The following is a 14,612-nucleotide window of genomic DNA, read 5'->3' as shown; positions in this document are numbered from 1 at the left end:
TAACCTAACCCCATGTGTACACAGCACTATGCCTGTGGGAGAGATTCTCTAGTCAGCACAGCTAGTGCCTCTCAGGAAGGGTAGAACAGTGGTCTCCAAACTTTTTACCTTGAACCTCTTATCCCATCTGTGCTCCCCCATCCCCAGCCAGAGCCAGGAGTGGGGCCATAGCTACAGGATGGAGGATATTGACAGGGTAAGGTGGTGAAGTCTGGGCCCAGAGCTAAGGATGGTAATGAGAATGAAGTGTCAGCCAGGGGTCAAAGCCAGTAGCCACGGTGCCAGGCTTAATGGGTTACAGATTGTTGTAATAAGCCATAAATCGAGTATCTTTATTTCTACTTTTAGAATTTAAGCCACTAGCTTTGTCTTTTGTCAGTGTTGTGGAGGTTTCCTTTGAAGATGACTAATAGGTTAGAGTGACTGATTTGTGACATGGTGTTTTGTCTAATCATTTTCCTGAGTGAGTTCTTTCAAAACCATAGTAATTATCTGGTTTCACACACGTAGTTGAGATAGTTAGGGCTTGTCTACACTGGCAAGTTACTGCACTAAAACTTTCTTGCTTAGGGTTATGGAGGGAAAAAAAATCACCCTCTCCCCTGAGCACAGCAAGTTTCAATGCTGTAAAGCACCAGTGTAGATGGGCATAGCTCCCGGAGCTGGGAGCTCTGCCCCTTATCAAGGAAGTTCAAGTTCTGGGAGTACTTTCTTCAGCACTAGTGCACAACCATATTGTCTGGTAAGTGGGGATGTCAAGAGGTGGATATTTAACTAATCGAGTAATTGATCATTCTGGTAGCAGCCCCTACCCCCACTCCACTGTTGCCTCTGATAGAGGCAGCAGCAGGGCAGGCGGAAGGGGTGGCACCATGGATGGTGATGGGGGGAGGGATATGCTGATACAGAGGCAATGGGAAGGGGAGGGAAATGCAAGTAGTCAACTACTCCCTTACATCCCTATTGGTAAGTGTAAGTGTGTGAAGAATGTGTAGGACTCATGGATCTTGAAGGCACAGGAGGTGGACAACAGCTGTGCATCTCTCTTTTTCACTGATAAGGGGGCAAATTTTATACAGAGTAAAGCAGATTAATCTGGAGTTCTGGTCCCATTGGGGCTGTGCACCTGGGTGCTGTGTCAAGTCTCTTTGACTGAACCTTCCCAGAGCTGACCTGATCTCGGTGTCTGTGTTGCTCTGCTGTGAGCTGACCCCCCAACTCTCTGCCATCGCTGAAGGAAACCAGAGGATCTGGCTCAACAGGACAGGGTAGCGGGGTACTCCCCAGAAGACAGATGGGCACGCTCAGTGGTATTTCAGCACATCAAGTGACAGTCTCCATGGGATCTCTGTGACCAAAACCCCTACACCAGGAACTGGCTTTCTTATATTTTGGAGCTGTGAAATCGACCAGAATGACAGCCAACAGAAGGAATGCAGGATCTACACAGACCCCGCATCTCCTAACTACACTGACATACGTCTATCTCCATGAGAGACATATGGTTTATATCAGTGTAGTAAGACTCTTACATTGGCAGGCTGCAGTGAAAATGCTGACATAGCTAGGCCAACATAAGGTACATGATGTCAATCTAACGTACTGTAGACCAAGCCTTACTATCTTTCCTGGACCTAAAGAAGAGCTCTGTGTGGCACAAACTTTTGTCTCTCTCATCAAAAAGAATTTGGTCGAATAAAAGATATTACTTCAGACAACTTGTGTCTCTAATATCCTGGCTACAACACTGCATGAAAATATCATGAGATGTGCCAATAAAAGCTGATTTAGAAAAAATGAAAGCAGCAGCTAGAGATGAAACAGCTAGCTTATAAAAAGCCAATTAGGAAAGGCTTAGCCAGCTAAGGTGTTAAATACTCATTACATTTACCTAAAGCTTTTGAGTTGTATTTGGATTTTAGTGTAGTTTTGCTCTTTTTCCACGGTATTTCTGTTTGCCAATTTTCATGGAGGGTTGGACCCGTCACCTATATCACAGAGATGAAAAAAGCTGCAATCTGTACTGGAAAGACAGTCCTGGGATCCTGAACAGCTGCGAGAATAGCAGGCAAAATTTAGGTATTCCCCACATTACACAGCTGGACCACACCTAGCTCTGTAATAAGTTACCTCCTGCAGAACCTGGGCCAGTTGCTCCTTCAGATTCTCTTCGCCTTGCTGCTTCTTCACTCCCTGAAAAAATAAGACATGAGAGTTTTGGTGGGGGAAAGAGAAGTGATTATGGAACCAAAGTAAGCAAAATACAGAGATCAGGAACAGCTAGAAGAGGGGTAGTCAATTATTTTTGTCAAGGTATGGTCAAGGTCCAGACTTCACAGAAAATATGTATTATTTTCAACAACTAAGGGGCTGCACCCCCTTCTCATTATGTTCACCAACCCTGACAGCTTTCGCAGGCAAAGAGCGCGATGACATCATTCTGTCGCCTGGTGGCGGGGATGTGAGAGTGGGCTGAGGGTGCGGGCTAGGAGTGCAGGGTCTTGGCATGGGGGTATGAGTGCGAAGGATGAGGGTGCAGGGTCTTTGCAGGCTGAGTGTACGGGATCTTGGCGGGGGGCTATGAGGGTGCAGGTTCTCGGCTTGGGGGAGCATAAGCGAGGCTGGAGATGTGGGATCTCAGCAGGACAGTGAGGGAGAGGACTGGGGGTGTGGGATCTTGATGTGGAGATGTATGAGTAAGGGGGCTGAGGGTGCAGAGGGCTCAGCAGGGCAGTGAGTGAGGGGGATGGAGATACAGGGTCTCGTCAGGGTGGTGAGGGGGGGGCAGGGTCTCAGTAGGGCGGTGAGTGAACAGGCTAGGGGTGTGAGGTATCACTGGAGGACCTGAGTGAGGGGGCTGGAGGTGCAGAGTCTTGGCTTGCGGAGGTGTGGGGGGCACTTACTTGCTTTCACACCATTGCCATTACTGCCTCTCACTGCTCCTATTGGTCAGATTCCAGAGCGGCAGGGAAAGGCTCCAGGAAGCACATGCCTGCATTGATGTCCCCCCCGCCGGGAGAAGGGAAGCAGCAGCATGCACTGTGGCTTCCTCCTCACAAGCTGGATCTGGCAGGGAGCCTCGGGGCTTTCTCCCTCACCCCCACGCTCCGCAGGAAGCTGGCTCTGGCGCTCCTATCTTTGGGTGGGCTGCAAGAGACACTTGCCTTGTGGAGGGGGCTCATCAAGTAGGTGCGGGAGGGCGAGGGGGAAGAGTGGGGGCTGGCCGAGGGAGTGCAGAGAGGTGGGCTCAGGTATTGAAGGCTGGTGCAGCCTGCTGGGGCACAAGCTGGCTGGCTCAGGGTACTCTGGCCTGTCAGGAGCCAGGTTCTCAGCTGGGGCTGCGAGTGCAAGGAGGCAGCTGACCCTGCCCTGAACAGCTGCACTGACATTCAGGGCTGGCAGCCCCGTTCTGCCGCAACTCTCCCCAGTTTTGCATGAGTTTGAAACTTTACTGTGGGAGTCAACTCTGCTGCGCCTCCTGGTAGCTGGAGAGTGAAAGTTGGTGATGCTAATGACGTGATGACATAATTCTATAGTCCAGCAGGAAAAGTTTGTTTTTATAGCGAGAGAGAAATAAAGCCAAAAAAAGATTTTGGGATTAATTCAAAAGCATATATGGCAGTCTGGATTTGGTCCCTGGGTTAGAGGAACAGAGAAAGAAAAACTCCTGTTTTCTCTCATGTGAAAAATGAATAAATTAAGGAAATGTTGCCAACGTAATGCAAACCCCCAGAAACTCTCTCACCTTTACTGCTCCCCTGGCTCTTGAATGATCAGAACCATCTAAACTTACATATTATACCTCCTTGTAGACAATATCCTTCAATGTTAAATAACTGGAGCATCTCCAAGTTACTTTAGCTTTAATCGGACTAAAATGTTCACAGGACAGAGAAAGGGAAATAATAGGCCAGTGGAGAAACAGCAAAGTTTTAACTCCATTTAGGAACACATCTAAAAAAAAATAAAGCTACCACACTACTGTAGACAATTCCCATTGCTGCTTTGGCTCTCCCAGCATGGTCAAAGAGTGAGAATTTCTTTTCCAATCCACTTTCAAGTCAATGCTCTCTTGTTTTCAAACATACTGGTACTTGTTAAACTCAAGTAGAGAGAGACAGAGAACAGATCTTTAAACAAAAAATCTGACAGCTAGCTATTTAGTTATGCCAGAGTGAGTGCCTTGTGAAGGAAACCCTATTTACAGGTAAGGAAATTGCCCTCCTTGCACTTCATTCATTAGCCAAACGGGATCAATAGAAGTAACAGTGCCAACTGATCTTCCTGCTTGAGTAGGAAAGGGCTTCCAATGCAAATCAGTCATGACTTGGTAACCTATATCTAGAGATAGAAGAGAAGTTCATTCTATACGACCTGTTCAACCTTTGTTCTCTCAATAGGGTTGCCAGATGGTTGAAACAAAAATACCTAACACCCCTCCCCCCAAGCATTGCTTCCCCTAGGTCTTTTGGCCGGCAGCCTTGGGGAACCAGGTAAGCATGGGGCCTGGAGGTGTTGGGGGCCAAGGGGGGGGGAGGCAGGGCGCTGAGTGTTTGTAGGGTTGCCAGGTTCCCAGCATTTTTGCCTCCTGGCCAGGGAAAAATTCAGAAAATACCGGTCATCTCAGGTGTCCAGTATTCTCTGAATTTATTTTACCGGGCAGGAAGCGAAAATACCGGACACCTGGCAACCTTCTCTCTCAATAACCACAAGGGAGGACACAAACAATTTCACACACAGCTTTTAGATGGCAATAATGCATTTGCTATCAATTTGTGTTGAACCTGCCTTTGAGGTTAAACCCCATTACTAATATCTTACCTAGTCTAGCCCCTATTGTTCCTATCCATTCTCTATGTCCATACAAATCTGCTTACCTCCAGGAGCTGCTGCTGCTCCTCATAGAATGTCCTCTCCAACTGTTCCACCCTCTGCTGCTGATGTTCCTGTTCAGTGCACAACTGGTTCTGCAATTCCTGCAGCTCCTGTTCCATCACCTTGATTTCTTTTTGACCAGACTTCCTGCTCTTCCTCACACTCAAAATAGCTGTCTTCTTCTCCTCCATCTTGACTTTCAGCTTCATTATATCACCGAGGGTTTTCCTCAGCATTTCCAAACCAGTCCAAGACTGTGCCAGACTAGAGGCTTTCTGGTCCTTATGCCTAAGAGATACAGCTTTCTCAGAGTTCACAGGAATACAATACATTGGAGCGTCATCCTCCTCCATGCTTGGTCCAGGAGAAGGTAGCTTGACATCCATGTTTTCTGTTTGTTGTTTGGCCAGTTCTGCCCTTTCCTGTGATTTACTCAAAGGTTCACTATCGCAGGACACTCTGTCCCTTTTAGATCGGGAATCTGAAGGGCCTTCTGCTCCAGATGCTTCCGATTCCTCCAAACTAAGCTTACGTTTAGTTCTTGCACCCTTAGCTTTCCCCATCACTTGGTCATTTCTTGGAGCTAAAAATGGGCAAACTTTCTCCCATTCTTCCTTAATCACTTCATACTCATATTCAGCAGTCTCTTTGTTATCCAAAGGCACTCCTAGTTGAATATGGTCTCCTTCACCTATTGTGTAGGCCTTGAATGGATCAAGACGTTCCTTATTCAGCCAAACACCATTTAGACTCTGAAAACAAACAGAAATCAGCAAAACTTATCAATGTACATTTAAGTTAACTCCTTCACAAGGTATTTTTGGTTGTTGCAAACATAGCCTACCTTTTCAGAAAGACTATTGTCACAGTAATTCAACAAATTGTCTAACTAGCTTTTGCACAACCCAGACAATTGAACCAGTGTCCCTTTTTCATGTATGTATAAACCCACTAGTAAAGGTTTCTTTCTACAAAGGCTAGAAATAAGTTTGATTTAGGCAACCCCATGGAAAAAAGGAATAAACTATCTAAGGTGCCTTTGGATGGTTTAAACAAGAAATAGTGGTCCGAAGCTTAATGAGAAATGCTTGGATGAGCCCCTGGGAAAGAATTTGCAACAGAGAAGTCAATGAGACATTGGAATTTGTCAGGAATATTTATCTGGGTACATCACCAAGATTTCAGAAAGGAGATTAAAGGGACTAAATGTATACAAGAAGAAAAAACAGAGGAGAAAAGGTAAACCAGTTCTGTATAAATGGAAAGAAAAACAAAAGACGACATCAGAAGATGTGTAAAATGTAGCAATGGTTTTATACTGAAAAGAGAGCTATGTTAGATTGGACACCAAGAGAGGAAAGCATCCTAGCAATAAGAACAACCTGATAATTGAACTGTTCTAAGTACAGACTTTAGGGTCCTCAGCAATGGAAGTATTCCAAAGAAATATGATAACAAGCTTGAGGGAATAGTAGAGGTGATAAGATGCAGCATGAAGTTAACCCTCATGACTTTGTATAACAATTTCCAAACACTGCTGCAGACTTCAGGACTAGAACTTCAGACTTACCATATTGATGTGACTGACAATTCTATCCCTATCTTAACAAGGAATCTCTATTGCCCCCAATGAAGAGAAGGCAATACAGCCAATAGCATTGCCATGGATGACTGGTATTCCCCAGAAAGACTGGACACCCAGATTTAGAAAGCATCTTCCTACTCCAACTTTTAAGAAACTTTGGAAATCAGTCTAAAACAAAAGGAAAAACTATGTAGCACTTTAAAGACTAACAAGATGGTTTAATAGGTGATGAGCTTTCGTGGGCCAGACCCAATTCCTCAGATCATATTCTGAAAGAGAATTGGCATGACCATATATACCAAAGGAATACAATAAAAAAAGTGAACACATTATTAACTTGACAAATCAGATTTAGAACAGAAGGTGGAGCAAGGAAAAGGGAGGGAGGGAATAGCTGTTTATAAGTCAATGAATGGCTAATCAGGGATGATAAGTGGGGAAGCTGTCTTTATAATGTGTAAGGTAATTAGCATCTACGAATGGGCTTAAAGATGCTAATGTTTTTGTCTGTTTTTTCTGTCAATTAAAGAGGGTGAAATTTACATCTGAGGAAAGAAAACTATAGCTAAAATGGTAAGAAGGTGTATATGAATGTGGAATTGGAGAGAGGAGAGGGAGTTTTTGTTTAATTTTTAAACATCTCTCCCTTACTGTCTCCAGGGGGTGCATGCAAGCTCACAAGTCACACTGCAATGATTGCAGTAAGTGATCTTCTATTCCAAGTACACCACCACAACTTGTTGGGACTACGTGCAGGAGACAGGGGACTGCTGGTAGGCATAAGGGATCTTTCCATTTAAAGTCATTCCTCTCACCCAATTTCACCTCCAAAATAACCTGAAGCTGTTGACTATTAGGGCATGCTGTAGAGCCAATCTCTTTTCCTAGCTCTCAGGGAGGGCCTCTTGGAGCTAGTATTTGTAGATAGAAGATTGGTATTTTCAGGTTTTACTTTGTTTTTACATGTTAAAAATACAAAGCATTTAAAGTCTTGGCTATGTACTTTGTATTACGTGCATCAAAACAAACAAGATTAAATTGTTAATAACACTCACTGTACGTTTTCTAGTGCCTCCACCTGCTCGTGACCTTACAACGGAACCCTTTAAAAGTCAGCTTGTACATTCCAAATGTTACATCTGTCTGATTTTCAATCAGATGCCTGAATTTAATAATTTTCCATCCTGAAGTAAAGTGTGGGAAAGGGACTTGAATTAAAAGGGACAAGCAATTTGCCACAGTCAGCAAATGAGCTATTGGGGGAGTGGTTTAGAACTCAGCTCTCCATCCTTTACTATAGCCAAATAATGATGCTGTGTTTCATGTCACCCAATGGAATTAAAGTCAATTTCATGATTGGAAACCATCTCCAATTTTAGTTTATTGAAAGTAAATTATTGGTGTTCCATTACAGTATCAGCTACCAGTTTGGCATTTAATTAACATTGCAAGAGCAGTATCCTTTTTAAGAATACCAACCTTCATAGTTATTCTTTCCACAGCAAAGTTCACAGACCAGTACTCAGGACCAATACTCCCCACAACATTTCACTATCTGATAGCATCAAAATGCTTTATCAAAGAAGCTAAAAACATAAATAAATCTAAGTCAATATTCTAGATCTCAACTAAGGTAAGTTCCAGATTCAGGGCAAATAACTAGAAGCAATGTTCCCATAGGTCTTTTATCCAAGTTATACTACACTGTATTACAGCATGACTCAAGGGTATCGATTCTTCGTAACTATGACCCTTCAGCTACTCAGAGACAGCTCCCAAATGGGAAGTCATCTTTATACCTCTCAGTGCAATTGAAACTCCATTCAATCTCAGTACCTTGTTGTCCGTCACTGTCCACTGGCCTTGTGCATTCTGTTTGAAAGCACAGTGGTAACGAGAGATCATCAGTGGGCAGGTTTTTGAGACCAGCTGGTAGGTGAGACCAAATCCTCGACCTACAGTTACCTAAAGACAAAAACAGTTTGATAGCCACTATGAGCAATAATACAGAAAGAGTGATCTATCTCCTTTTGATTTTAAATACAGTAAACTAAACATTTAGGATGAATTAGCACTCTACAAGAGTTCAAAGAAGGGATGTGAAAAAGTGTAACCATGTACACAGTTAACTGATGAGCCTGGGCTCATCAGTTAAGATTCATGATCACACATAGGCCTCCAGTATGCATAGGGAGCTGGTTTAAAAGCAAGCTCCTATATCCGAGGCAGCAGCGCAGGGCAGCATAAAGGAGCCGGTACACAACCTAAAAGCCAGCTTCCGATGCACACCAGCTCCTGGGTAGCCAACTGCCCTCCCACACGGCTTCCTCTGATACAGAATCAGCAGCACAGAGAGGCTAAGCTGGCTCCCCACGCGCAATGGCTCCTGGGAAGCCGCCTGTTGTCCTGCATGTAACCACGGACATTTTCAGCAGTTACATGGTTACTTGATTACACACATTTTAACATCCCTAGTTCAAAGCAATAAGTTTAACACTAAACACACTAGGGATGTAAGTGACTAGTCAAGTAGTCGATTATCTGATAAGTCTAGGCTTATCACAGGAGCTGGCCACCTATGGCTCACTTAGGAGCCAAATATGGCTTGTGCTCAGCCCTCACCCCATCCCACCCCACAATGGGGAGCCCATGCTGGTGCTACAGCCTCACGTCACTGCTCCAATCTTGTGAGGAGCACCAGACCTACAAACGGCTCCGCACGTGCTCCCCTTTCCTCTCCTCCTCCCCTGGCTTGAGGAACAAAGCAGCAGTAGGCTCGCTGCCTGCAGGCTTTTCCTGCTGCTGCTCCATTGCCCAGAATCTGGCCAATGGAGGAACGGAAAGCCATGCCTGAGACAGGGAGCTTGAGAGCAGAGCGGGGGGCAAAAGTAGACCTGGCCGCCATCTTACCCGTGAAAGACCCAATGCTGCCATGGCCATGTCCCTGCTACTCAGCGCACTGCTCTGTACCCATCTCATACCACCCACACACACCATGCTCTCATGCCCGCAGGACAGCCTCGTGGGGCCACTGGAATCCATCATCATTGGCAGGGCTTGACAAACCACAGCAAAATCTACTCGCCAGCCCCGCACTGCACGTGCGCCAGATCTGCATTGCACATGCGAGCGCCGCCAGTGAACGGGACGACAGGCTGAAATCTACTCGTCATGGGCGAGTAGATTCACTGGTTTGTCGAGCCCTGATCATCGGCCTCCTGAGCACCTTCTTCCTGGTGCCAGTGGGCTGGATCCTGGCCAGCCTGCCTGGACCCACCAGCCGGACTCTCTGCATTCCTGACAAGATGCAGCCTCCACTCCACACTCAGCTCTTGGTCTGCTGATTTATTCCATGACCCGTGTGGCTGGCTGCCACATGGGAATGACTGTTACAATGAATAAACCCTGTTCCAGACACTGGGAAAAAAAACCCCTAAGTGCTGCCTAAGCCCTGCACCACCCCCCCACGCCAAGAACCTGCACCACCAGCCTGCTCCTGCTACACCCCTCCGCCCCTGACCAGACACCCACATGCACCCTGCTTCTTCCCTCTCTCACCTGGCCAGGCACCCACCTGCACCCTGCTCCTGCACCCTACTTCACATCCCTAATAGGGATGGGGGTGCAGGATTTGGGTGAGGACTAGTCACTTTCCCACCTTGCTGCCTCTATCAGAAAGAGGCAGCGGGGGGGGTGCTCCAAAGTGGCAGCACTGCATGGAGCCTGGGGTCACCTCGGGACTCCCCCACTGACCCTGGGATCCATGCAGTGCTGCCACTTTGAAACGTCGCAGGGAGCATGGAGCCAGTGGGGCACTGCTTGAGTCCCCCACTGGCCCTGTGCTCCCCTCAGCACTTTTGCCTTTGAACAGCCCTAGGGCTGCTGCTACATTTCAAAGGCAGAGGCACCCTTAGCGACTAATCAAATAGTCGACGCAAATTGCATTGACTATTCAATTAGCCAATTAATCGACATTGTACATCACTAATCTCTATCCCACTTACGGGCCGCGCTGTCTCTCACACTAGATCCCTCATTTTTGGCCCCACCCCAGAGCCATGGAGGGCCCACAAAATCCACTGGAATCTCAGAAGAGTTAATCTGACCTCAGGCCTTGAACCTCAGTCCTCCTGACCCCTCCCCGCAATGGGGCTGGAGCACCAGGGGAGTGAGGTGTCTCAGTTGAGAGCCACATCAGTGAAGGTTGGGTGTTTTTAGAGAGGCTGGATTTTTGCTTGTCACTTGTGCGGTCCCTGACTGACTTTTCTGTGGGTCAGCAGCCTCTGGCCCAAAAAAGGTTCCCCACCCCTGCCATAAATAAAGACAATCTTGAAACCATATGCATTGGGCATAATATGTTACTTTATTTAAAAATGAAGCCTGGCCAACAAGCCCCCAACAGGGGCCCAGCCCCCATCTGGCCACAGCCTGATAACACTCCTGGCACCCCCGCATATCCCAACCCTGAACCCATCATACACCTGAATCTCTGCCCTGAGCACCTCATATACCCACATCCCCAAACACCTGAACCCCCACATTCCCAGACTCCTGCCATAACACTTCTGCACCCCCCAAACAACCCAACCCTGTGCCCTGAGCCCATCATACACCTGAACCCCCAGCCCTAAGCCCTTCATACCCCCCACTCCCAAATTCCTGCACCCCCCACATCCCCAGACATAAGATGGACAGAAGACAGCCTGAATGCGTGCATGAAGCTGGATTTCACCAGTTATGATGTAAACTTAAAAGAAATGTGCAAAAAGATGCAGCAACAGAAGTCCCATTAAATAGTCTGTCAGTACAATGTTTCATTTATGCTGTCATTAATCATGCCAATTATCAATAATATTAAGTTGTATATTTTCAGTCATGCAAGTGGACATTCTTATATGGCTCTTTGTTGATCACTTGTTCTGAATTTTGATGTAGTTTAGCTCCTTGGTTTGAAAATGTGGCTGACCCTCAGCTTATAGGGGAGTCAAGTCACTACTCAACTATTTGCTTACCCCCACCCTTTGCTGCCCCTCTGTATGAGAGGCAGCAAGAGGGCGGGCAGGAGCCGGTGATGGGTGGAGCAGACTTAAAAGCTGGTTCCTCCCAGCACCGTCTCCCCAGGGGCCAGCGGAGGCAGAGGCACAGGGGGGACCAGGTCCCAGACACAGTGCCTCTGCTTTTGAAATGTAGCAAGAACCTGGCAGCTCTCACCACACGTAAGCAGCAGCGGCGCAGCAGCCCCACTCGGCTAATGGAGTAGCCCATGGAAAGTCCATCGACCAGTCAATTAGCGTGTCAGCCGCGGTTCAACAGCCCCCAGCCGCACACCCCGTTACTACAGGTTGCACCTCTGCGGGCTGCTGCTGCTGCTGGCACGTTCCCCGCCCCGCGCGCCTCACCAGCCCCTCCCCCGCGCGCCTCACCTCGCCGCCGCTCTCCAGCAGGAGCCACTGGCCGCTCATCCCCACGCGCCGGAGGCACCAGGTCCGGCCGGAGCCCTCCGCGGGCGAGGGGCCGCCGCACTCCGCCATCCCGCCAGCACCGCCCGGCCTAGGCAGCAGGCAGGAGCAATCGCAAGAGGGGACAGCGGCACCATCCAACTCCGGGCCGGCGGCCGGCGCCTCCCCCCAACCAAGATGGCACCGGGCCCACAGCGCCTGCGTGCGCCGCAGCCCAGCCAATCGATGCCAGAGCCGTGACTCCGAGGGGCCGACTCTACTGTGCGCGTGCTCGGAACTCCCAGCTGCCTCCCCCCCCCCGTTCTTCAGTGGCGCGCGGTGCCTGGCCGTATGCTGCACTGTGCGTGGCTGCCGGCTCGAGCCAGTTACAGCTCCCTTAGGTTGCAGGCAGGGACCGGCAGTGATGCTCAGGCCTGACTCCTCACATGTCCCGCTTCTCCCCCCCCCCCCCCAGATACAATTTCAGTTGCCCACGAACCCCGCCGGAGAAAGCCAGCAGATCTCAAGCCCCCACTGAGTGTTTATGAAAGACGGCTATGTGGCTCTCTTCCCCATAGCGCAGGGGTGGGGAACCTTTTTTTGGATTGGAGCCACTACCCACAGAAAAATCAGTCCAGTCCGGGGTAGCACACAAGTGACAAGCCCCTGAGCGAGAAGGAAAAAGACACTCCCCACATTCCCTTCACACAACAGAGCCTAGGAGGGCTCAGGGTAGTAGGTTTTTTGTGCTCCAGCCTTGAGAGTGGGTGGTAGGTGATTGATGCACCAGCTCAGGCTCTCCAATGCAGGGCAGATTGCTGAGCTTTGGGGGCCAGATCCTGAAAAGCCAGGGGCTGCATCCAGCCCAAGCCTGAGGTTCCCCACCCCTGCTTTAGTGTCTGTGTCTACACTGGCAAGTTATTCCGGAAAATCAGCCGCTTTTCCGGAAAGACTTGCCAGCTGTCTACACTTGCCACTTGAATTTCCGGAAAAGCACTGACAATCTAATGTAAAATCATCAGTGCTTTCCAGAAAAACTATGCTGCTCCCGTTCGGGCAAAAGTCTTTTCCCAGAAAACTGTTCCGGAAAGGGGCCAGTGTAGACAGCTCAGTAGTGTTTTCCGCAAAAAAGCCCCGATCGTGAAAATGACGATCGGGGCTTTTTGGCGGAAAAGCGCGTCTAGATTGGCCATGGATGCTTTTCCGGAAAAAGTGCTTTTCCGGAAAAGCGTCCTGCCAATCTAGATGCGCTTTTCCAAAAATGCTTTTAACGGAAAACTTCCATTAAAAGCATTTCCAGAAAATCATGCCAGTGTAGACGTAGCCAGTGTGTATTCAGGGTGCTGCCCCAACAAGGCCATCCCTACTAGAGCTGGTGCCCTACACAGCCCAGCACCTGCACGCACACCCGTACGGGGGGAGAGGCCACTTCGCAGTGGTAGGGGGTTCTGCACGGGCAGAAGCTGTTGGGGGCAGGAGCAGGGCAGAGAGGGAGGTTCACCTGACAGTCTCAAGAAGCAGGTGGGAGGTGCTGGTGGTGGTGAGCAGCATGAGTGCCAGCTGAAGGACCCAGGAGAATCATAGGGGTGGGAGTGGTACTTTGAAGGGGAAACTGATATTTCTTTCCAGCACAGTCGACTGCATGACTGTCCCCTGTTCCTCCTGAGTCCTCTGACTTGTGCTCCCACTGGTTGCCACTGCCTGCACTGAGAGATGGGCACAGCCTCCAGGCAGGGAGAGGGGGCTGTCAGGGGATGGAGCTGGCCTTGCAGCACCCAGCTGCATTGGACATTATGAAATGTGGGGCAATTTGGTGCTCTGAATAATGTGGTGCCCTACACAGCTGCATGTTTTGTTTATCAGAGGAATGACCCCTGCCTCAATCTCAGCAAAATAGGCCCAACTACCCAGGGACTGTACCACAAGTATCGAAACCTCAAGTAAGCTTCATATGTGACCTCTTGCACAGAGGATCATCAGAACATAACTTGAAATCTGATACAATAATCAAACATGTCCTCTGGTATCTATAATTTATGGGACTGAGGTATTATCTGTGACATAGTAGGCATGCAATTCTGACATGGAAATTTTTTTTTCCAGATTGTAATCTTCCTTTATTTGCTGTTGCCAACTCTCGTGATTTCATGACAACTCCAACAACAATTCTGGTATCTTTCTGAAAATGTCAGACTTTGGAAGCAAATCATTTAGTATCTCGCCTTTCATTAAAAAAAGTTTCTTAGTAGAAAAAACCTTGAAAAGAAGACTTGAAGGTACCCTAAAGTCTCCAGGAACCAGAAGGCAAAGAAAATACCCCAACATTCATAATTTTTAAAATCTCATTATTTGGGGTGGTGGGGTCGTAGTTCACGACTTGAATATCTGTAGTATACTGATTATTATTGACTGTGAAGGTGCCCAGGACAAGCGAAACCTAGGCCCCATTACACAAAAGTTTATAAATATATCCTTGGAATAGAGCACGAGGCTAAAGGAAAGGCACTGGAGGTCAGACAGGCCAGCTGGAGAGGAGCCAGGTGGACGATGCTCTGAAGCCCAGGTTCAGCAGAGAGGGGACCTAGAGACAGAAGGGAAATGGGCCAGACAGTAATTTATGTGCCGCTGCTCTCCTGCCACACCAGCCTCCCAGAAAAGTCATTGCTGCTAGGCCAGCAACGGGTGCAGAGCTCTGCACAGGGGCAGCCCAGGCT

The 14,612-nt window shown here is 48.1% G+C and overlaps 1 protein-coding gene across 8 annotated transcripts in view; it reads right to left on the bottom strand.

The window, feature by feature from the left end:
* The window catches only part of CMTR1 (cap methyltransferase 1), an 84,029-nt gene extending 71,892 nt beyond the window's left edge, over positions 1 to 12,137 (bottom strand). For 2 of the 8 annotated variants that reach the window (XM_075925070.1, XM_075925071.1), the window contains exons 1-4: positions 11,884 to 12,130; positions 8,297 to 8,425; positions 4,878 to 5,627; positions 2,131 to 2,193 (exon numbers count right to left, since the gene is read on the bottom strand). In XM_075925070.1, the coding sequence (XP_075781185.1) occupies positions 2,131 to 2,193; positions 4,878 to 5,627; positions 8,297 to 8,425; positions 11,884 to 11,991 (1,050 nt within the window). In that variant the 5' untranslated portion in view covers positions 11,992 to 12,130. Of the gene's footprint in view, positions 1 to 2,130; positions 2,194 to 4,877; positions 5,628 to 8,296; positions 8,426 to 11,883 lie in introns of all 8 variants that reach the window. The other 6 variants (XM_075925067.1, XM_075925069.1, XM_075925065.1 and 3 more) reach the window with 5 other exon arrangements.
* Positions 12,138 to 14,612: the final 2,475 nt, after the last annotated feature.

The sequence above is a fragment of the Pelodiscus sinensis genome, chromosome 3 (assembly GCF_049634645.1).
Source record: "Pelodiscus sinensis isolate JC-2024 chromosome 3, ASM4963464v1, whole genome shotgun sequence".
Taxonomy (NCBI): Eukaryota; Metazoa; Chordata; order Testudines; family Trionychidae; genus Pelodiscus; species Pelodiscus sinensis.
The sequence above is the reverse complement of the archived record's forward strand: the minus strand, read 5'-3'. Positions and strand labels throughout refer to the sequence as shown.